This window comes from Kogia breviceps, chromosome 13 (genome assembly GCF_026419965.1).
Source record: "Kogia breviceps isolate mKogBre1 chromosome 13, mKogBre1 haplotype 1, whole genome shotgun sequence".
In the NCBI taxonomy this organism is placed as follows: domain Eukaryota; kingdom Metazoa; phylum Chordata; class Mammalia; order Artiodactyla; family Physeteridae; genus Kogia; species Kogia breviceps.
In genome coordinates, this window is record NC_081322.1 from 70,518,886 (window position 1) to 70,540,971 (window position 22,086).

The 22,086-nt window shown below is 41.9% G+C and overlaps 1 protein-coding gene across 1 annotated transcript in view; it reads left to right on the plus strand.

Moving 5' to 3' along the window:
- Nucleotides 1-22,086, plus strand: part of AIG1 (androgen induced 1) — a 238,562-nt gene that overhangs the window by 75,634 nt on the left and 140,842 nt on the right. Inside the window, 1 exon segment of the mRNA XM_059083298.2 lies at nt 17,849-17,950. Within this exon segment, the coding sequence (XP_058939281.1) occupies nt 17,849-17,950 (102 nt within the window).

Consider the following 22,086-nt stretch of genomic DNA (forward strand, 5'->3'; position numbering starts at 1 on the left):
GGATAGGACTTTCATTCATCATGCCTTTTTATAACTCTCCTAGGAACAGAAGTTGAGGCATGATTCTGGCTTTGGGAGATGTTTTCCCAAAGACTACAGGCAGGAAGGCGGGAAGGAGAGAAGACGGGAAGATGAGAGATGGTGAGGGGAGAGAACGTGTGTAGCCCTGGTTCACAGGTGGCCCTGTTGCCCTGCTCACTGTCTCCTAAGTGCCTGGGAAGAAATTTTTCCAAGAGGTTTCCCTCTTCAGAATGTCCCTTTATCCTGTAGGATATTTAATGTTTCCTAGAACAGGAAGCCTATAAGCAGGTAGTTTCCGGGTTGCATTGCTCAGTATTGTCATTTGAGGCTTATGCATTTATCCCGTAGGTTATGTCTGTGCTTCATTTACACAAGGGAACAAACGTATACCAGCAGTTCGGGCCGTGGTGGCCCAAGTTCGGTGCAACATAAGGAAAATGAAGGGAGCTGTGTCTCAGAGGGAACCAGAGGAGCCCTTCTTTCCCAATCTGCTTTTCTGCTTCTCTGAGTTCCCTACCACTTTCTTCGTTATTCACCAAGGGGAAACCAGGGAGGGATGTGAAGTCGGAAAGAATCCTAAGCATAAATGAGTGGTGCGCCAAGATTGGAAGGCATGGATGGAGAGGAGTTTTCTCTGCCCATTTTTAATCACCTCACCCCGCTTCATCCTAAGGGGGGGCCCCTCCCCCTTTCTTTGCCTTAACGATCAACTACAAAATTAGAATGGCTGCCTTCATACAAACACAAATAACGAGACAGAAAGAGCCTCAGCGCTCCCATGCCTAGAAAATAATACCTAGGAGCCCAGGGGTTTGCTGTCAAAATGAGCAGAGTCAACAAAGGAAAAGAGCCCCTACATTCACTGATAATGGTAACATTATTGTCTGACTATTCAGAAATTCGACCTGTACCCCCTTCCCTCCCAAATTAGTTTAGAGTCTTAAAGAAGATACTACATACGCAGAGGCAAGCAGTTCCATTTACACCTTCTGAAACTTCTTGCCGTCTCCCTTCCCATAGTAGCAAAACCCACCAGCAACTCAAGAGCCTGAAGAGTCTATGAGTGAGAGTTCGCTCCTACTGCATGCTGCTGGGGGTCAGACACCGCACTAAGGGCTGTACTCTGTTTATTTAATCCTCAGAGCCCACAGAGGTAGGGATGTCCATCATTCTCACTTCACAGAAGATGCTTCTGTTGTACTGCTAGGCGGACAGGGTTCCCATTTTTACAGGTCCCTTGCCCGAGGTCCACAGCTAGGAAATGGTGCGACCTGGACTTGAACCCAATCATTCTGATAATGGAGCGCTTGCTCTTTGCAAGTACTCTAAACTTTTTGACAAACCAAACCCAGCTTTGCTTTTCATCATTCGGCTGATAGACACTTTCAGCGACGTACGTGAACTCCAAGCTGACCACAGTTTCTCATTTAGGACAATGCATCAAAAACGAGAAAGGGGCTTATGCAGAATCTGGCTCAAAAGTCACTGTTTATCTTTTTCCTTGAGGCTGTTTAGCCAAAGCCTGTTCATTTGTGCTTATTATTGTTTCCCTGTGATATATTATTTCATTGGCACCGTAGAGCCAGTGGTTTCATACAGTTTTACAGGCCAGTTTACAAAGTATGAATTTTGGCAAGGAGAGAACATCTTCCTGCCTTGTCTTCTTGTTTAAACAGTTGCATACAGACTTAAGCCAACATGGATTTTACCCAATATACTGGTTTTTAATATGTGAAAATAAGGTATTATCAGTAGAATTAGCTACGTTTTTAAAAATGGATACTAAGTGTATCTAGTATCATCTGTTAATCATCTCTTGGTTTCTAAGAAGGCATAGTTCAGAGCTACACGGTTGCAAAAGAATATCTTTGGCAAGAGATGATCCAGTACATTCTGCATGGGTATCCTAGCAAATCAACTGTGCCTACCCAGTGAAATACCTTACTAAGAATTCTTAAGAGCCGTTTTGTTCTGCTTTATCAAGAGAGAGTTTTCTGTCAAATTTGCTTTTCTTTTAAAATTTATAATTTATCGCCCCCCCCTCCTATTTTCGACAAGGATTTGAGGTGGTCTGAGGTACATCAGTTAATCAGAGTGGCCCAGTCTCCTGGGTCTTAGCATCATTCAGCAAATGCCGCCTGTAAATAATCTTGCCTATTTGATGTGTCTTCTGTATTACACTGTGGGATACACAGAGGAACTTTCTTATGTACTTTATCTTGAAAAATGAGGCAAGCCAGGAAAATGGGGAGAAACCTTCGATAGACCTTCTGGCAAACTCAGGGAACATTTACTGAGTGCTGTACACCAGGTACTACGTTAAATGCTCTCACACGGTTTCACTCACTCTATTAGGGGATCTTATAAAATCAAGAGGCCACAGGCAATAGGAAGCTCACTCATCCCTACAGACTGTTATGTCAACAAGAGGACTGGGGCACCGAGGAGGGGAAGCTGCTGCCATGCTGGCCATCAGAGCCTCGTCTCGCTTCGCCCAGTCCTAGCTAGAGAGTAATGCCTGTCGTATTGGACCCAGTCAGAGATACTCGTTGCTCTGTGCTTGAAGAGTCTTAAGCAAAAATGGAGTAAGGGAGGAGAAAGCAAGCAAGCCCTGGGGGTGGTGGGGATCATCCCTACAAAGTAGATTTTCTTTGGGTCTCCTTGCTCTGTTAGCACAGCTTAAAAACAGATGTTTCTTCCCAATCTTGGCACCTTCCTGAGATGCTCATCCTCAAAGTAATTAGTTGAGAGTAACCTCCTGGCTCTTAATTGACGAGAAGGGTTCTTGAACCAAAAAAAAAAAAAATCCATAATTGGTCAGCAGTCCTAGAGGGGGCCTAAACAGATGACAGAGAGTTCAGGTAGACCAAATGCCAAGGAAAAACCTCCTGAAGTGCTGCCAGGCAGACGGATTGCTGACGCGTAGGCTGCATGCATGCCTCTTTGAGCCATTTTGGCTCCAAGGATGACAATTTGCTTTTTGACTCCTTCCACTTTATTTATACAGCATAGATCATCATAGAATGATATAAAGGCAAAAACAAAAATCCACACAAATTTCTACAATCAGCGTTTGTTACTTTTGTAATAGGAAAACCGAACATGTGTCCTCATTTGCAAATGTCTTATTTAGAGATGGTCTAAATTTAAAGGGTAAATTGTTCATAGAGGGAAAAAGAATGAACAATGGTATGTTGTTGATATGATAGTAAAAACCAAACACACCAACCTCTCCAAAAGGTCTTTTCCCATTGCAAACTATGGCTAGAACTGGCTACACGTTTTCCTAGTTTGTTTATGCATAGAATCTAAAAATTAACAAAACACAGAAAACCTTAGCCTCCTTCCTGTCTTATCTCCGTAGCAATTCAAAGGCGGTAAGGTGGCCATTTGTGGGTGTCTCAGCTGGGACAGTACTCAAATGCCATTAAAGCCTGGGACCAAAGACCCAGACACTCAGTTTTGTGAGTCTTTTTTACAGGAATTCTCCTCTCAGTAAATGAACTCATGCTAAGTGATTATAGACTGAAGTACAGCTCAGAAAGATAATTAATTTATAATTACAAAAAAATGGTCAGGCCAACTGGTGTCTCTGTAAGCTCTTCCTAGAGGCAGTACAACTTTGAAGAAGATAGAGGATAGCCAGAAGAATCCTGGGGGAACTCAAAAGCAAGGCACGGGGTTGGGGGGTGGTAATTGGATGATAATAGTGGCAGGTAGTCAGATTACTATGGTCTGATCCATTCTTTTGCATCCTAAGGATTGACTTGCTAGGTAGACTATAATGCTACCTTGGGTGGCCAGGGGACCCCCTGCTCTATACAAAACTGGAGACATGTTCGTGTTCTTTAATACCAATAAGCCTAACCACTGTGATGACCAGTTTTCTCCTGTTAACATATCCTTCTTGGGTGGCTCTAATCCATTTGTTCAGGTTTCATCTTCCACTGTTACAGTAGTATTCCTGTCAAGCCATTCTGATACTATACCCAAGGCACTGAATATAGGTAATCATTGACACATAGCCACCTAACATAGGATGCTTCTACAAGAGGATGCTCTAATTACTTACTTAATTAAATTTTATTAGATTAGATTACATTAGATTTTTCTCTATTCTCTGGTAGAACTTTAAATTCAAGTTGTGGTTAGCTGGATGTCTCTCTTATGTACCTACAGCTACCCTGTGAATATTCATTTTAATGTAATCATATTAAATAACTATAGTCACCTTTTATTAAAAAGAGAGAGAAAGAGACAGCAAGAGTTGGATTATTCAGTGATTTTATGATGACAAAAGATCCAAATCATTTTTCGAAAAAGAAACTTCTATCAATGCTAATTGACTGGCAGTGGTTTTCCAACATAATAAGATAATCTTGTGTGAGGGTCCGGGATGTGTTTAATTATTCTATTTATGTCACTTGACAGAGAGTGAGAGAAGCCTTGATCAATTTATTTGGGTGTGGAATTCAGTTTAAAATGGATCAATTTAGGGCTTCCCTGGTGGTGCAGTGGTTGAGAGTCCGCCTGCCGATGCAGGGGACACGGGTTCGTGCCCCGGTCCGGGAGGATCCCACATGCCGCGGAGCGGCTGGGCCCGTGAGCCATGGCCGCTGAGCCTGCGCGTCCGGAGCCTGTGCTCCGCAACGGGAGAGGCCACAACAGTGAGAGGCCCGCAGAAAAAATAAATAAATAAAATAAAATAAAATGGATCAATTTATACACTAATATGTATACAATAAATAACTAAGGAGAACCTACTGTATAGTTCAGGGAACTCTACTCAGTGCTCTGTGGTGACCTAAATGGGAAGGAAATCCAAAAAAGAGGGGATATATGTATACATATGGCTGATTCACTTCACTGTACAGTAGAAACTGACACAACATTGTAAAACAACTATACCCCAATAAGAAAATAAATAAATAAAACGGGTCAATTTAAAACTTAGAACCCATAAAGGAGAGTCCGTTATTAGAATGCTAAAATGACACCCCTTATGGAGTCATCTCACCTGTGTGAGGTGTAAGGTAACCAGATATTGTCAAAAGAGCATGAGCCTGGAGACAGACCATTAGTGATCAATCTGTGTCTGTCTCACACTCTTTATGGGAAGATTTTTAACTTCTGATTTGATTTCACAATTATAAGGCCATTTGTGTTTTGTCCCTGTTTCTGTAGTTTGGCAGAGGACCCAAAAGCGGAATAAACAGAGTTTCCTCCCTCAGGGCCCCCTCTTTTCCATGCCCTACCCTCTCACAATGCACACGGTCCGCTCACAGCACAGCGTAATAAGCCTTCAAACATCACTCTTCACAAAAGAAGACTGCCACCATTAGAGGACAACCCCAGGCTATTTGGGTTCCATCGGTGGGAAAGAAAAGCCATCTTTAATAAAGGCCATTAGTTTCATGTTTCAGTCAGTGGTGAAACAGGCCAGGCGGAGATGCCATGAAAGGCTGGAAAGAGCCAGAATCAGGGGAGCCACGTGTTTGGTGCGGGTTCGGCCTGTAGGCACAGGGATGACCCAAGGCGTGACCCTGGGCAAATAGTCTGGAGGCTCTAGGTCATAGGGCCCCAGCCCCACAAGCTGGTATTGTGGGGAAACGCTTGCATCTCAAAGATGACATGAAAATAAGAGAGGAGCCTTTGAGTAACTAAACTTTGAGTAAGGAAGGGAGCATGGTTCCACGGTGCAAGACAAGACCCTAGTACCAGTTAGGACCAGCAGATATTCTAAATCAGTACTGCTTCTCTATCCTGTGGAGGTGAATTTGCCAGAGGGAAGATGTACCTGGTCAAGTCATCCTTGTCGAGGTGCTTGAAATTCTATGAATACACTTTTTACTAATGAAGGCAAGAATGATGCTTCCGCCTTGCTCTATGTTTCATGCTACTGTCCTGTGGTTTTACATGTATGTCATGTTAAATCCATGATTTTTGGTGATTTTTCTCCATCTCTGACCATTTTCCTTTTCCTTTTTCCAGAATGATTAATCAAAAGTATTTACTCACCAAACATTCATTGAGTTCCTGCTCTATGCAGGCCTTTCTAGAGAACTGAGAAATGAAATAGTCTTTGACATTTGTGAGATAATAGAAATATATATATGAGTCTCTGCCCACAGTTCCCGGCACAGAGCTCCTAAAACCCTTGTAGTTTCCTAAGTGATAAGAACACTGCTAGCATCTCTTAGTGGTTGGCCTGGTAACTGACACAGGACTCCTGAAACCTTTGTAAATTCCTAAGTCAAAAGAGCACCAGGAGTGTCTTTTGTTCGAATGAGATGACTCTGGGTGTGCTCCTGGATAGGGGCTGGTCACCAGAAAGACCAAGGCATGATAGAAGCTTGGAATTTTCAGTCCCACCCTCTATTCTCTTGAGCAGAGAGAAGGGCTGAAAATGGAGTAAATGATCAATTATGTGCACATGATGAAGCTTCCAAAACTGCCAATAACATGGCGGTCGGGAGCTTCTGGGTTGGTGAAGATGTGGAGGGAGAGTGGTGAACCCAGACAGGGCACTGAAGCTCCACACCGCTTCCCACACACCTGCCCTACGCATCTCTTCCATCTGGACGTTTATATGTATCCTTTATCATATCCTTTCTAGTAAAGCAGTAAATGTAAGTAAGTGTTTCCCTGAGTTGTGTGAGCCGCTCTAGCAAGTTAATCGAACCCAAGATGGTGATTGTTGGACCCCCGATCTACAGCCAGTCAAGCCAGAAGCACAGGTGACAACCCAGGCTTGTGGCTGGCCTTTGAAGGGTGGAGGGGGCCAGGCTCATGGGACTGAGCCCATAACCGGTGGGATCTGCTGCTACCTCTGGGCAGTAGTATCTGAATTGAGTTAAACTGTAGGACACCCAGCTGGTGTCAGCGAATTGGCTGGGGGGGTGGGGGAATAGCCTCCACATAGTTGGTGACCTGACGTGTCAGAAGGGGAGTGTTCTTGGTGAAGGTAAAGAGACACACAGGAAAGAAAGACATAGTAGGGGAGAACTGGGTTTTTCTCCTACTCAGGAAGGAAAAACCTGAGTTTTTCCTTTATAGCACTTAATTATTCATTCATTCAATTATAATTCCTTCTAAAGTATGAACTGCGTGCAAAAAGTGTTTAAGGCGTTTAATAGCCATGGCTCTGGGTTCCCACTGTCTGGCCTCACGTTCTGGCCAGCTTATTACCTTTTTGACTCTGGGAAAGTTAAGTTTTCTAAAGCTAAGTTTCTTCATCTATAAAAGTAGGACAACAATAGTAGCTATCTCAAGGTAGTTGTGATTCTTAAATAAGAGCTTACTCGTGAAGCCTCTGGCCCATATATAGTTGAAACTAAATAGATGTAAAGCATCCTTCATAAAGTACTAGGAAAGATTACATTCATATAATATTCTAGAAATGACAAAATGTAGGGATGGAGAACAGATCCATGATGGCCAGGGGTTGAGATTGGGGGGAGGGTGTGATTCTAAAGGAATAGCATTAGGGAGTGTCTTTATGGGGGTGGGACTCTTCTGAATCCTGATTGTGGTAGAGGTTACATAAATGTATACACCCGGTAAATTTTTATAGTACAATAACACCCTCTAAAAAAGAAGGCATGTAGGGCTTCCCTGGTGGCGCAGTGGTTGGGAGTCCGCCTGCCGATGCAGGGGATACGGGTTCGTTCCCCGGTCTGGGAAGATCCCACATGCCGCCAAGCGGCTGGGCCCGTGAGCCGTGGCCGCTGAGCCTGCGCGTCCGGAGCCTGTGCTCCGCAACGGGAGAGGCCACAACAGTGAGAGGCCCGGGTATCGCAAAAAAAAAAAGAAGGCATGTAAAAACTGGAAGAAGATCTGTAGTTGAGTTAATAGTATTATACCAATGCCAGTTATGTGAGATGTTATCATTGGGGAGAGCTGGGTGAAGGGCACACAGGAACTCTCTGCATTATTTTTCAACTTCTTGTAAGTCTTAGATTATTTCAAAACGAAGAGTTAAGAAAATGATAAAGCACCAAGAGAGCTGTGATAACACAACAGAGAGGGAACCGTCTGATCCTTGCCTTCATGGAGCTTCCATTCCACTGGAAAGAGAAACGATTAATTACACCATAAATTATCTAATCCTAATTATACTCAGTGTTAGAAAGGAAAAGCATCATATGCTTTGAGAACACCTGCAGGGAAAGGGGGCCCGAGTCTGGGGCAACTCAGGGGAGGCTTCTTGGAGGTTATGACATTTCGGAGCCATCTGTATGGCAAGGATGAGCTAGGAGGGCTGGTGGAAGGCATTCCAGGCAAAGGGAGCAGCACAGGAGAGGGACTTGGGGTGGAAGGAGCCCCTCCAGCATCTTAGAGGGGGGCCAGCAGGTTAAAAGGCTTGTAAGAGTCGCAGCTAAATGGGCTGCCGTCACAAGCAGAAACCTGTGGTGGGTCAGGGAAGGAAATAATTACTCCGGATAAGAGACTGGGGTGGGGGAGGGCAGGAAACAACTGCACAATGAGAGTAACACTGATTGAGCTTGGATTTTGAAAAATAATTGTAATGAGTTTTAAGCTATGGTTATAAAAAGCACAAAGGAATGGGTACTTGGAGGTGTGTGGTGAGTCTGGAAAACGACACATAGTGTGGTGATTGGGTTCCCGAAAGGAGGTGGCAAGGTACTGCAAAGAGAATCTTGGGCCATATCACAAAGGGAGTTTGGATTTTATTCTGCAAGCAAGGGAGAGCCATTGGAAGTTTTAAACTGGGAAGTTTTGTTTGTTTGTTTGTTTGTTTTTGTGGTACGCGGGCCTCTCACTGTTGTGGCCTCTCCCTTTGCGGGGCACAGGCTCCGGATGCGCAGGCTCAGCGGCCATGGTTCACGGGCCCAGCCGCTCCGCGGCACGTGGGATCTTCCCGGACCGGGGCACGAACCTGTGTCCCCTGCATCGGCAGGAGGACTCTCAACCACTGCGCCACCAGGGAAGCCCCTGGGAAGTTCTTAAATGTTTTTATAACAAACATTTTATAACTCTGAGGCCAAGATAAAGTAGAAATAGAGTTAAGAGGACACTGAAGCCAGTGTGTCTAGACAAGAGGTGACCACAATAGTCCAGGGCAGGGACAGGGACAGGGACATGGTGGCCTGCAGCTGGGGTAAAGGCAGCCGGCGCTGGGAATGACAGAGGAGCCTTTGTGAAAGTCAACTCGACAGGCAGTGGCGACCTCGGATCCAAGAGCTTCACGTCTTGTCATTTATTCCCCTGAGGTTCTCATATAGGTGCAAAAACCATTAACATAACATGTCCATTGCAACGTTATTGGAAATTGTAATAATTGGAACGAACGTACGTATTCTTTAGTGAGTGCTTAAGTAAATGATGGTGTGTAGCATACAGTGGGGTACTATGAAGTGCTTCAGAAAAATGGGGTATCTTTTTAAAATATTTTTAAATTAAAAAACTGCAGAAGACTAGGTATAGTGTGACCTAATTTTGTAAAACACTGTATGGAATGCATTTTACATGCGTGGAAAAAAATCTTGAAGGATATACCTGTCCTTTTGGCAATGACTCACTACTGCAGGGTGAGCTTGCAACTAATTTTTGTACAATTCTTTACGGTGATTGATTTACAACAAATGTTTTCACATTTAAAAATATCTGTCTGGTGCACTTTTACATGAGTGGCATGGTCTTGGATTGTGAACATCTCAGAGCTGTGAACAGCTCTGGGATGGAGAGGGAGTGCAGGAGGCGGCTCTTGGGAGATATACCTGTTGGGAAGTGAGGAAGACAGCATTGGGTAGAGGCAGAAGATGACCCACACTGTAACGGGCATCCTGGGAGCTCTTAGAGCAGGGATGACCCTTCAGAGTTGCCTTAAATTGAGGCAAAGGGGCTGGGTCTTTGTATCCTTGCATCCGTAAGTCATTGGATTTAGACTGCCCCTGGGGTAGGGGCATGGCCTTGAACAAAGCAGTTCCTTGCAGCTGAGCGCAATTCTAATGAGGGATGCAGCTGACGGTGGCCAGCAACTGATACCCCCAACATCTGCAGGATGGATGCATGGACCCTGAAGAGGGAATCTGGGATAAGTACTACAATATCCACTACAGTTAATTGATCTAAGTATAAAATTTATTTTCTGACTTTGCAAAACTTGCTTAACTACCACACATAGCTTTCGTGAATACAAAGATGAAGGAGGAAAAAGGATGATCTCAGTGCAGAACAAAATTCAATGAAATGAAACCTTTTTGATTAAAACAATCTTAGCAGTTAGGAATAGAAAGCAATTGATTTAACCAGATGAAGGGTGCTTTCTCTAGCCTACCCTTTCTTTGAAGGTGGGCCAGGCCCCTCAGGTTCAGGACCGAGTCAGGAGATTTGCATGGGCCCAAGGCCATTGCCATCCATCTCAGTGGCCACAGTTCACAGAACACTCAGATTCTGGTGTTAGCATTTGCCTCCAGGGCAGTCCCAGTTTCTGTGTTTGCTACCGTTCTGGTTTTTTTCCTTGTTCTTTTTTGTCTGTATGGGTCTTTTGGCTCCTAGTGATTTCCCTTCCTTTCTTGTCCGCTCAGCGATACATTTGAAAGTATATTTGTCGTAATTTATTTAGCACCTAGTGTTTCACAGCAGGAAGGTTTCTCAGTGTACCTAGTCCACAGGACTGTGGAGAGCTAAATCCCCTTCTATACCAAAGGCAGTTTTTCCTTTTATTGCTTATCATGCGACTTTCAGTTTTATGTGGTTTTATTTTTTATACTTTATTTCTTGCCAGAGTTCTACCCATTCACTTTTATCCCCTTCTCTCGCTCTAGCTTCTCTTCTTTAAGTCTCAATTTTTCATCTCTGACTGCTTTTCTTTAATGGAGAATTATTTGATCATAAGTCAATTAATACATTTTCTGTTTTGTATTGTTCAGTTACCCCCCACCCTTTTGGTCATATTCAGCTTTATCTCGCTCTCTTTTTTGTGGTAATGTAATGAATACATTCCATGCTATTTCTTTTTAAATGATGACTCATCCTTAAATCGGTTTGTTCTTTCTGAGCCAGCTATTTGTGAAAGGCTAGAACTAGAGACAGGCTAAGGAACTGAGTGAGGGCAGCTTGAATTTCTGTCTGTTTCCCACCACCGTCCTCCCCTGGAGAAAGGTTTCTTTCTGGGTCTGACTCATTTCTCTCTCTTTGACTCACATTGCTCACAGCCCTGTCGTACGGGGACAGAAACCTTGGTCTTCGTCAGGTGAGCAGGAACGGTCCATTCGTGCTGGTTACCACAGATCCTGTCTTGTTTACCTCACGTGCCCACATCCTGCTTCTTGCAGAGGTGCCATGCTTGCCCACCGCCACACAGAACATCATCACCTCTGACCCCTGAACACTTCCCCAGGGCTCCCATACATCTCAGAGCTCTGGTTCCCAGCAAGGGTTACAGAGTGTCCCTTACAGCGTGTCACCTGTAGCGATCTCTCTGTTCTGCTCGCTAGACCAGAGAGCCCTCGGGTCTTGTTTCTTACATCAGTGTCTCGCCCTGGCCATGTTCCATTTCCCTAACACTTGGCAGCCAGTTGAGAAGAGTGATTATTGGATTAGGGATGTTCCTTGCTTCCATTGGTTTCTTTCTGTTCCTTATTCCCCTTATTCTTGGTTGATTTCAAGAAAGAGAGCCTTTAGTCTTCCATCTTGTTCTAGAAATTCAGGGAAGGATTATTTTGAGATGATAGAAGACTTACACAGGTAAAAGAAGAGCTAACAGATAAAAGATCTGAGGAGGGATGAGCTAAAAGAAAAATCTTGGAAAGAAAGGCTTATCTCCTCACAGACAGGAGGACAAAAAAATGTGGATAACATAAAAGAGAAATCTGAGGTCAATGGGAAGAAAATTGAAGAAGTGAAAAGGTACTTGCCTCTCTGGGCGCTGTGGGGTCTGACACATACAAGGAACAGCAATGCACCTTTATTCATTTATTCAGCAAATTTTTACCATAAACATGTTATATGCCAGTTAGTGGGGAAACAGCAGTAAACAAGACAGAGGAGTCCCTACTTCCTGAGACTTCACTTTCTCATATAACAGCCAGACAGTGAACAATTGAACAACAACAAAAAGCCTATTTTCTCTCAGGGTTTCTGATAGAAAATAATGGAACACTGGTGAGGCTTCCACTCTGTCTAAAGTAGACCTGAAGGAAGAGAGGATCCAACCACATGAAAATGAGGGAAGGACATTCCTGGCATAGAGTGGAAAATGCTGTGGTTCTGAGGCAGGAAAGCACATGATGAGTTTTAGGAACAATCAAATTGCCAATTGGAGCTTAGGGATCAAGAAAGAATACGGTACAAGTGAAGGCTAGAAATATATGCAGGCATCACATCATGCAGGCTCCTGTAGGAGCTGGGTTTTTGTTCTCACATAATTACTCAGTCAGAAAAGAGAACTAAGGACCTAAGTGTGGATAAATATGGAGAAATTATAAATTCTACCAAAAAGATGAAAGCCATTCTGGTTTTAAAGTAATTTGAGCAGAATGTATAGCATAAAAAAATATAATGTAACTCACAACCTCATCATTACAGTAGAGGAATTCTTTGTCACACCTCTAGGAATGAGTACTAGAAATAAATTGTACTGTGGAACAAAAGATACTATAACATTTCAGAGTGCCCTATGCTTCCCTGTGCATTTCTGAAGTTAACGGTGTGGCTGAGAGAAGTCAGCCAGAAGGAGGGCACCTGTGGACTCAGGATCTCCTAGATGTGCAAAGTGGGAAGACAAGGGCCGTGTCAAAATGAGGCATTCACTGTCTGCGTGGAGACCATCAGAGACAAAGCCAGGTAGCATCCAGAGCACACAGCTTACTCTCATGCTTTGTGCATTCGGAAAGAGAAATCACAACTGGAAACATGTCTAAACGTTACTTCTCAGCAACAGTATGACCTCGGAAAGAATGGATGGGAAAGCAAATCATGAAAAGGAAATCTAGAAGCAAAGGAGTAGAGCCCAGAAGAGAATTTAAATGTTTTCCGATCAGTAATTGGTAAAGTCTGCGTACTAATAGACTTGTTTTAAAAGGGAAAGCAATTCCATAAACTCATGTCACGTTGAAGCTGAAAACTTAAAGATGCATTCATTTAGTTCCTCCTTCCCTCCTTCAACAGTGGATGTTTGAGATCACACTACATGGCCTTCATAGACCAATCTACAGATAAGTGACTCTTTAGCCTCCTTCAGGGTAAATGTCTCTGTGACATCCTTTGCATTCTAATTGGTGTTACTAAACTCCAAGGAATTTCCCACTGATCAGTAAAGCTTTTTCTTAGCAGTAAACTAAAGCTGATTAGCTTCAGCTTCTACTCGACTCCATATGAGAGACTCCTTACAAAAAGAGACAAAGTATGAATCCAGTTTTCTTTTGTGTTTATTTTTAATCCTTCTGGGAGGTTCAGATGAGGCCTCAATAACCACTGCAACACAGTTGTTTTGTCTGGGAAGCTTGAAGAACTCGGAAGTGACTGTGCTTCTCCCACTCTCAGTTCAAGTACAGTATTCTGGTCCTGGCAGCACAGAAGCAGCAGGTGTGTGCTGAGGAACAGCTGGCTACCAGTCCTGGCCAGAGAGGAAGCTTCTTCACAACAGTAGGACGTTTCAGTATCGCTTAGCCTGTCCAAGAGAACCTATTTTTGTTCATATCCATGCCCTGCTAGAAGAGTTCAAACTTATTTTGGGTTTGCTGATGACCATACCATCGAGAGGATGTTACTGCAGGAAGCCAAGAAGCTACCATCTGTGCAGTGTTTTTATCTCAAGAATTGTTTAGAAGGCTGATAACTCAGTTAGCTGTACCTCTTGATCCTCTAGTGTGACACTGAGAAAGGTGACTAACACTTTCTTGAAAGTCACTTTGCTTTTAATAACCCATATAATTCCATCAATCTATGGTAGGGGGTCAAAGGATTGGCCAAATTGCACTATTAAGTATCGACCCCACAATGCTTTATATGTGGTAGGGACACCATGAATGATCATTCCTGGTGAACAGCAAGTTGCTCTCCAGTGTGATGTGCTGGCAAACTTTAACAACCAGCTCTCTAAGGATAAACTACCTGATTTGTAGCATTTGCTGATTTCCATAGCAGAATATTAAGAACAACTTTATAAATTCAAAAATTTAGAGGAAATGGAGAAAATCTATAAAAGGCAAAAATGACTAAAACTAACTCAAGAAAAAAATAGAAAACCTGAAACCTCTATATCTATTAAAGAAATTGAATTCAAAATTAAATCTTCTCACAAGAAAACTTATAAGTCCAGATGATGCCACTGGAGAAGTATATCAAATAGGTAAGGAAGAAATAATACCAACCTTGCACAAAGTCCTTCACAAAATAGAGGAGGGAACACTTCCCACTTTATTTTTTGAGGCCAGCATTATCCTGTAACCAATATTAGAAAATGACGTTATGAGAAAAAAAAAAAAAAAAACTAACTAGACGTTGATATACTTTATGAATAAAGGTGGAAAAAAATCCTTAAAATATCAGCAAGTCGAATCCAATAACATATATTATAAAATAAAAAATAAAAAAATTAAATTAAAAAAAGATCATCATAATGACCAGGAATTAAAGCTTGGTTTAACATTAAAAATCAATTGCTATCATTCATCATATTAACAGAATAAAGGAGAAAAAAATATATGGTCACCTGAAGATATGCAGCAAAGCTATCTGAAAAAATTCAGCACTCATTCATTACATACATAAATTAAGAATAGGAGAGATTTTCCTCCACTTGATAAAAGACACCTAAGAAAGACCTGCAATTAATATTAAACTGAAATGTTGAGGTACTGAACACTTTCCCTAAGTAGGGAAGAAGACAAAGATGCTCACCCTTCATCACTTCTGGTCAACATTGTGCAATAAGAAAAGAAAAAGAGGGCTTCCCTGGTGGCGCAGTGGTTGAGAGCCCGCCTGCCGATGCAGGGGACACGGGTTCGTGCCCCGGTCCGGGAAGATCCCACGTGCCGCAGAGCGGCTGGGCCCGTGAGCCATGGCCGCTGAGCCTGCGCGTCCGGAGCCTGTGCTCCGCAACGGGAGAGGCCGCAACAGTGAGAGGCCCGCATACCGCAAAAAAAAAAAAAAAAAAGAACTAAAAGGCATACAAATTGTAAAGAAAGAAGAAAAACTGTCTTCATTTGTAGATAGTGTACATTTAAAAACCAAAAATAACTTATAACATAACCACTCAAATGACGAAGTGAATTTAGCAAAGACACAGGATACCATGTCAATATACAAAAAATCATTTGTGTTTTTATATGCTAGCAAACAAAGAATGTAAAAACAAAATTTAATGCTATCTACAATAGCAGAAAAAACATAAAATGCTTAGTGGTAGACTTGAAATATGTGCAAGAGCTGTCACTGAAGACTACGAACATTGAGAAATTAAAGATCGTAATAAATGGAGACATAAATTATGTTCATAGGTTAGAAGACTCCATATTGTTAAGATGTCTTTTCTCCTCATACTGAATATATTGATTCAGTACAGTCATAATCAGAATTCTAGGGGGGTGCTTTTGTAGAAGTTCATAAGCTGAGATTCTAAAATTTAAATGAAAATGCCAAGGACTTAAAATAACCAAAACAATATTGGAAAAGAAGAGTAGAAGCATATGGTAAGCAGGAATCTAAGACGGCCCAAAGATTCTGCCCCCTGCTACACAAACCTGTATAATCCCCTCCCCTTGAGTATGGGAAGGGACTTGTGACTATGATGGGATGTCGCTGTCATGATTAAATTCCATTAGGTGGCAAAGGTAAAGAGATTCTACTGATGGCTCCATCCAGGATTGAAACGGTTTCATGCCTATGTATGGACACCCAGGCCACGTGTAAAACTTTGGTTCTCATCCTACAGGAATAAATACCCCTTAACCATCTCTCTGGTCAAGGGATACAAACATTTACTGCACAGTCAGTCTTCCAGAGTCAGACCCGAAAAGGAGACCCACACAGGCCCTGAGGCATACTTGTGTCTGCTTAGGCAGAAAATTCCAGGGTCATGGCTTCCCAGGATGTGGTTTAGAAGGGGAGGAGGTGCAGGCTCTGGGTAGACCAGCCACTTGGACCCGGGATTGCCTCACTCCATGGCAAGGGAGGAGGTTCCAGGTGGCTGGAGCAGAGCCTTCTAAAGCAGGACATCTCAAACATTTATGTGTGTAGGAATGACCTCAGGATCTTATTAAAATACAGGATCAGAACATATCAGGCTGGGACCTAGCATTCTGCACACCTAACAAGCTCTCAGGTGGCGTGGGTGCTGCTGAGCCATGGGACCACACTTTGCATAACAAGACTGTAAAGGATGGAGCCCACCCAGGTCTGAGGGCAGGGAACACTGATATTCAATACACATGAAGTTAGTAGTGGAATGAACAAACCCAAATTGTGGATAATTCAAAAATTATTTGTGGTACTTGGAAAGATCCTGATGATAGTTAACCTTAAGCTAATAATAGATGTTTTTTTTCTTTTTTCCCCTTGTGCATTTATCCACTGAGTGAAAATAGTTGCCCCCAAAGCAGGATAAATAACTGGGGACCCTAATCTGGTATTAAAACTACGTGTGTTATCTACAGTTGCCTCTTGTAATTATCATTCAGTGTGTTTTATGAATCAGTGAATGTTCATAACATCCTGGGTTCTAAGGGTGAATTTTTTTTCGGGCTAAGACTATCCGTGTTATAACTGACGTACATCTAAAAGAACTTTGGAATCCTGATTACTAGCCTTGAGCTATAAACACCAGGAGTTTTATAAAGAGTGGCAAGAAAATATATATTATTAATAAAATGTCTGGGCATGGATGACTTACAAGAAATGAGATAAAATTGTTTCTGTTTAACATTCATGCCACATTTTATCATTCCGTAGTATTTATTATTTTGACACATAACTCTGAAGAGACTATGAGACCTCCCTCTGGGATGGTTCACTCCGTTTTCTATGCTACATTTATAGACTATTTACAAAAGCATTCATTAAAAAAAAAAATTCTATGGTGAAGGTTAAGGCCTTGGGCCATTCATTTCTTTATTTTATCTGAGCTTCTTCTCTCACCATTAGTTTGAGGAAAGATAAGATAATGAATTGAGTACTCTCCTCGCTTTTTTTGATGATGTTGCTGATGGGTCAAAATAAACCTCTGGAATCCCGATGAATTTGTGAGTTATTCATAAATTAGGAATCTTCCTTAACTCTTCGTACACTCTGCTTCTCAGTCTCCCTGAAGCCCCCGCTTAGGCTATATAAATTAATACATTTGCTGGAATTGTGACTTTGGGACATTTTGTGGCAGTGATTTCAATGCTGTGAGTGGTGAAATAGAAACTTGAGAACGTGAAGATTAATTTAAACCACATGATGGGTTCAAGGAAGATACACTACAGCTTCTTGAATGTGTTCTAAGGCTGTACAGTGGGGAATGGGGTCCAAAAAACCACCAGTGAACTTTTAAACCCTCTTGAGAGGAATCAAACCAACACACTTAGCCCTGGAAGGGAGCTGTTCCAGATGACAGAGAGGCCATCTCTCTCTCCCTCACAAACAGAGCCCTTCTCCTGAGAGGACACAGTTGGGAGATCAAGGGAAGAGGAGGGACCCCAACAGTCACCACTAATGGGATGAAGTTAGAACAATCTTTGCAGTTATTAGCTGGCTTACTGATTTGTCTTTCATTATACATTATAGTTTTGTTGGGTTCTTTGAACAATAGATAACCAACAAATTGTATGCTGTGGACAGTTGGTGCCTTCGAAATAAAGGATCTCTTTTTCCCTTCCAGTTCGTTGTGGCGGTGTTCTGGATCATTTATGCCTATGACAGAGAGATGATTTACCCGAAGTTGCTTGATAATTTTATCCCAGGGTGGCTGAATCATGGAATGGTAAGTGGACTAAAACAAATGATTTCCTTTTATTTTAAAAAAATCTACTAAAGAGCTGTTTTCTAATTTAGGCTGTCCACAGAATCTACCTAAATAGCTGTGAATTGAAAATTATAATGAGAGAGTACAGTTAGAGAAGAAAACTGAACATAAATAAAAAATGTCTTCTCATGAAATTGAGTCACTATTAAAACTACGTAGTAGATGAATCCATAGTTCGTAAGAGGTGTCAGTGGTGTTCGGTGTTATAATACAATTGGCTCACTCCAGGACGGATTTAATTTCTGTGCCGTTCAAAGGCTTGTCCCCTGTTGGAGACTGAGGCTTGATTCCCACCTGCACCACTATGGACACCCCGTGCCTCCTCCACTTCACATCAGTGACATGGTGTTGAAAGTAACCAGTGTACTTGGAGAATTTCCCCTGGAGGAGAGGCAGGGCTGTTACTTTCCCTGGGAGGGTCGCTACAGACGGTGGAGGTGTCCTTAGCAGTGGCTGTCCACATTGGCAGGGTCTGCCCATCCCAGGGTATTTGCCTGCAGCTGCGAGGTCTTTTCCTTCTCAGTCTAATCCTTTCAGATGCGTTAGCAATGATGTTACCTTCACGAGTTGCAAATCAAATACTTCGGCTGGTTTGCACATTGCTTGACAAGATTTGAGGGTATATTTTCTGCAGAGAAATTCTGTGTCGTCTTCCCTTTCCATCTCTGGAATTGAGCACTGTTTTGTTATTAACTAAGAAGCCTGCATTTTTTGGTTAGAGCAATTTTTAGAATGTGTCCCTGGGTGCTCCTAGTGAAAAGGGCAACCCATGACAGAAATTATAGGGGAATGAAGAGCTGGAAATCACGCGTCTGAGGTCCAAAGTAAGTGTTTCCCTTCTGCCCGCAATTTTGGTATATTTTAAGAAAATGCTGTATAGTAACAAACAAACATTATTGTACTGAGGGGCATTGATCAAACCTTTTGTAAGCCAACCCCTCAAAAGTGGCACATCTCAGAGAACTGGAGTTTCCCTTGAGTCCAATTAGAGCCACACACTGTAGAATGATTAACATGGCACCTCAGGTCTAGTTACAAACAAATCTGTTGGGTCTTGTCAATTAAATTTAACCAGGAGCCTGACATGGTTACTCTGCCTCTCTCCAAGTTTTTGCTTTTCTTTTGCTTTTTCTTTGCTTTTTCTTGAATGTGGAAATGCTTTCATAACTCCCAAGTCTTTGCAATCCTCTGCCCCCAATGCCTTTCCCATTCTTCACTGGGAAACTCTTGCTTATCCTGCCAGCTTGTATACTGTCTTCTTCATGGAGCTTTCCCCACTTTTACAAGCCAAGTTTGCTCTGCTGTTAGCTGTGCTGGCCCCGCACTTTCATATCTCCATGGTACATGTCCGCAAAAATGTTATACAGCTAGTGCAAAATGGCAGCCTTCGAGTCCTGCGTCGCTGCCCAGCCACCTGGCGTATCGGAAGAGCAGTACATAATCATTAGATTGATGACTAATGCAGTACAGCCAGTCCTCATAATTCTTTGCCAGTCAACACTAATAACTACTATTTTTCGATAACCTACTGTGTGCCAGGCTATATAATTTAATTTTCATAGTGGTTCCATGAACAAGAAATTATTATCCCATTTACAGATGAAGAAACTGAGGCTTAGAAGGTTTCTGACACCGGAAGGGCCTTAGATGAGAACAAATGATTGCATCATGGGCTCTAGAAGAAGAGTCCTGGGCAATCTGGCCTGTTGTCTACATCCCTAAACTGTACAGTGTTACCTTCTGGTTAGAGAATAAATCACAATCTTTGCAGATCCTGGCACTGTCTAATGTTGAGAATGAATGGTTTATTAAGTTTGTATGAAGTTATTAGAACTCCAGCTGTACGCTCGTAATTTTCCCTTGATTCACTTTGATGGGTTAAAATCCTCACTCTTGGAGAAAAACACTACTTAGAAATGCAAGGAGGATTTGAGTGACAGAAATATTTAGGAAAGGGAAAAATAAATTAACGAACATGTCAAGTCCTCTCAGATAATATGAGCTCTACAGGTTTCTTTCCCAGTGAATTTTGTCCTAGAAAAGCTGAATGACTATTTCTTGGCTTTTTTTCGTGTTCCAATTCATGGTTCCAGAATTACTAACAAAGAAGTTGCATTTGATGGCTGAGGAATATTTTGCAATATTAAACAATTTACATTACTCTAAACATGTGTATATGAAACTTTAAATACATCATGCATAAAACATGGTGCTGATGCTTTGGATTGGCAATTAAAATATGAACATTAAATGCTAGAATCATGAATAATTTAATCTTTATAAAAATGTGTAATATGATTTACGAAACATCAAAAAATTAAATCAGCATTTTCAGCTTTTTAAAATTGTATTTAATTAATTATAGTTTGTATTTGCCTTTAATTTTAATAGCTACTTTTGAATATCTAATTTTAAAGTATGAAAATAATGCATTAAAATTTTTACATTTATTTAATGTTCATATTTTGATGAAAATGCTCAAGTTGTGTACACTATAATTATAATTACATTTTATTTTTAATTGATATTTTAGATTAATACTGTCAGTAGAGCTCCAGTTTTGTAAGAATTTCCATTATAAAAACATATTTAGTGAATTTGCTGAAATGAAGGCAAGAAAATAAAATTTGGGGATATTTATATTGTGCTAAATATTTATATTTGTAATTTATAAATTTTACTACTCATCCAATCATATTTTTTATTTTGTTTTACGAAAATATATCTAAGAATGTAGGAGGATAGAACATATTTTATTTAATACTGTCTAGTTTAATTTGTGACCGTCAGATATTTCTGCAAATAGTTTACGGCTCTCTAGGCCTGTTCACTATTATTGCCTGCTTAGATCTTTATAACTACAAGAATTCCAAGAGAGAATGTACTCTGTTCTTATGTATAGAATCATATTCATTGTCTGAAGAATCTCAACGTAATTTCTAGGAATCCAGAGCCCTGAACCACAGAACTGAGATGCAGTATATAAATCTATCATGACACCATTTCAGGAGAATCATCAAGTCAGTCTTGAATTTGCAGCATTCAAACAGGCATAAGAGAAAACTTACAGGGTCTGAAATCCACAGGGGTTTCAATTTTGATTAACACTAAAGTTGCCAAAAGTTAGACATGATTATAACTAAAGGAGAATATCCTATCTCTTTCTTTCCATTGTCTTCCTCTTTTCTCTCAGCAAGCAATCCTAGAATTTATTTGCAGAAGAGAAGAGGAAATGGGTGAATAGAAGGGTAATACACCCTTGCTGTGTAAACACTAGGTTATCTCCAGGCTCCATTAAAATAGCACACACCCACACACCCTCCACACAAAGAGTTTTAATTTATTACAACTAAAAATAGAAACATATAAAGTATAGCACATTTATTTATTTATTTATTTATTTGATTTTGGCTGCATTGGGTCTTCACTGCTGCGCACGGGCTTTCTCTAGTTGCAGTGAGCGGGGTCTACTCTTCGTTGCGGTGCACAGGCTTCTCATTGTGGTGGCTTCTCTTGTTGCAGAGCACAGGCTCTAGGCGCAAGAGCTTCAACAGTTGTGGCACACAGGCCCGGTAGCTGTGGCTCGTGGGTTCTAAAGTGCAGGCTCAGTAGTTGTGGTGTACAGGCTTAGTTGCTCTGTGACATGTGGGATCTTCCCAGATCAGGGCTCGAAACCCATGTCCCCTGCATTGGCAGGTGGATTCTTTTTTTTTTTTTGCGGTACGCAGGCCTCTTACTGTTATGGCCTCTCCCGTTGCGGAGCACAGGCTCCGGACGCGCAAGCTCAGTGGCCATGGCTCACGGGCCCAGCCGCTCCGTGGCATGTGGGATCTTCCCAGACCGGGGCACGAACCTGTGTCCGCTGCATCGGCAGGCGGACTCCCAACCACTGCGCCACCAGGGAAGTCCGGCAGGTGGATTCTTAACCGCTGCACCACCAGGGAAGCCCCAGTATAGCACATGTAAATGGAGTCAGTTCAATATCCAAAATCAAAAATTGTTCGGTCCTTGCAACCCTATTTATCTTTGTATTCCCAGCAATTCAAACAGCATACATGCCCATTAGGTATTCACTAAGTGTTGATAATGTAAAG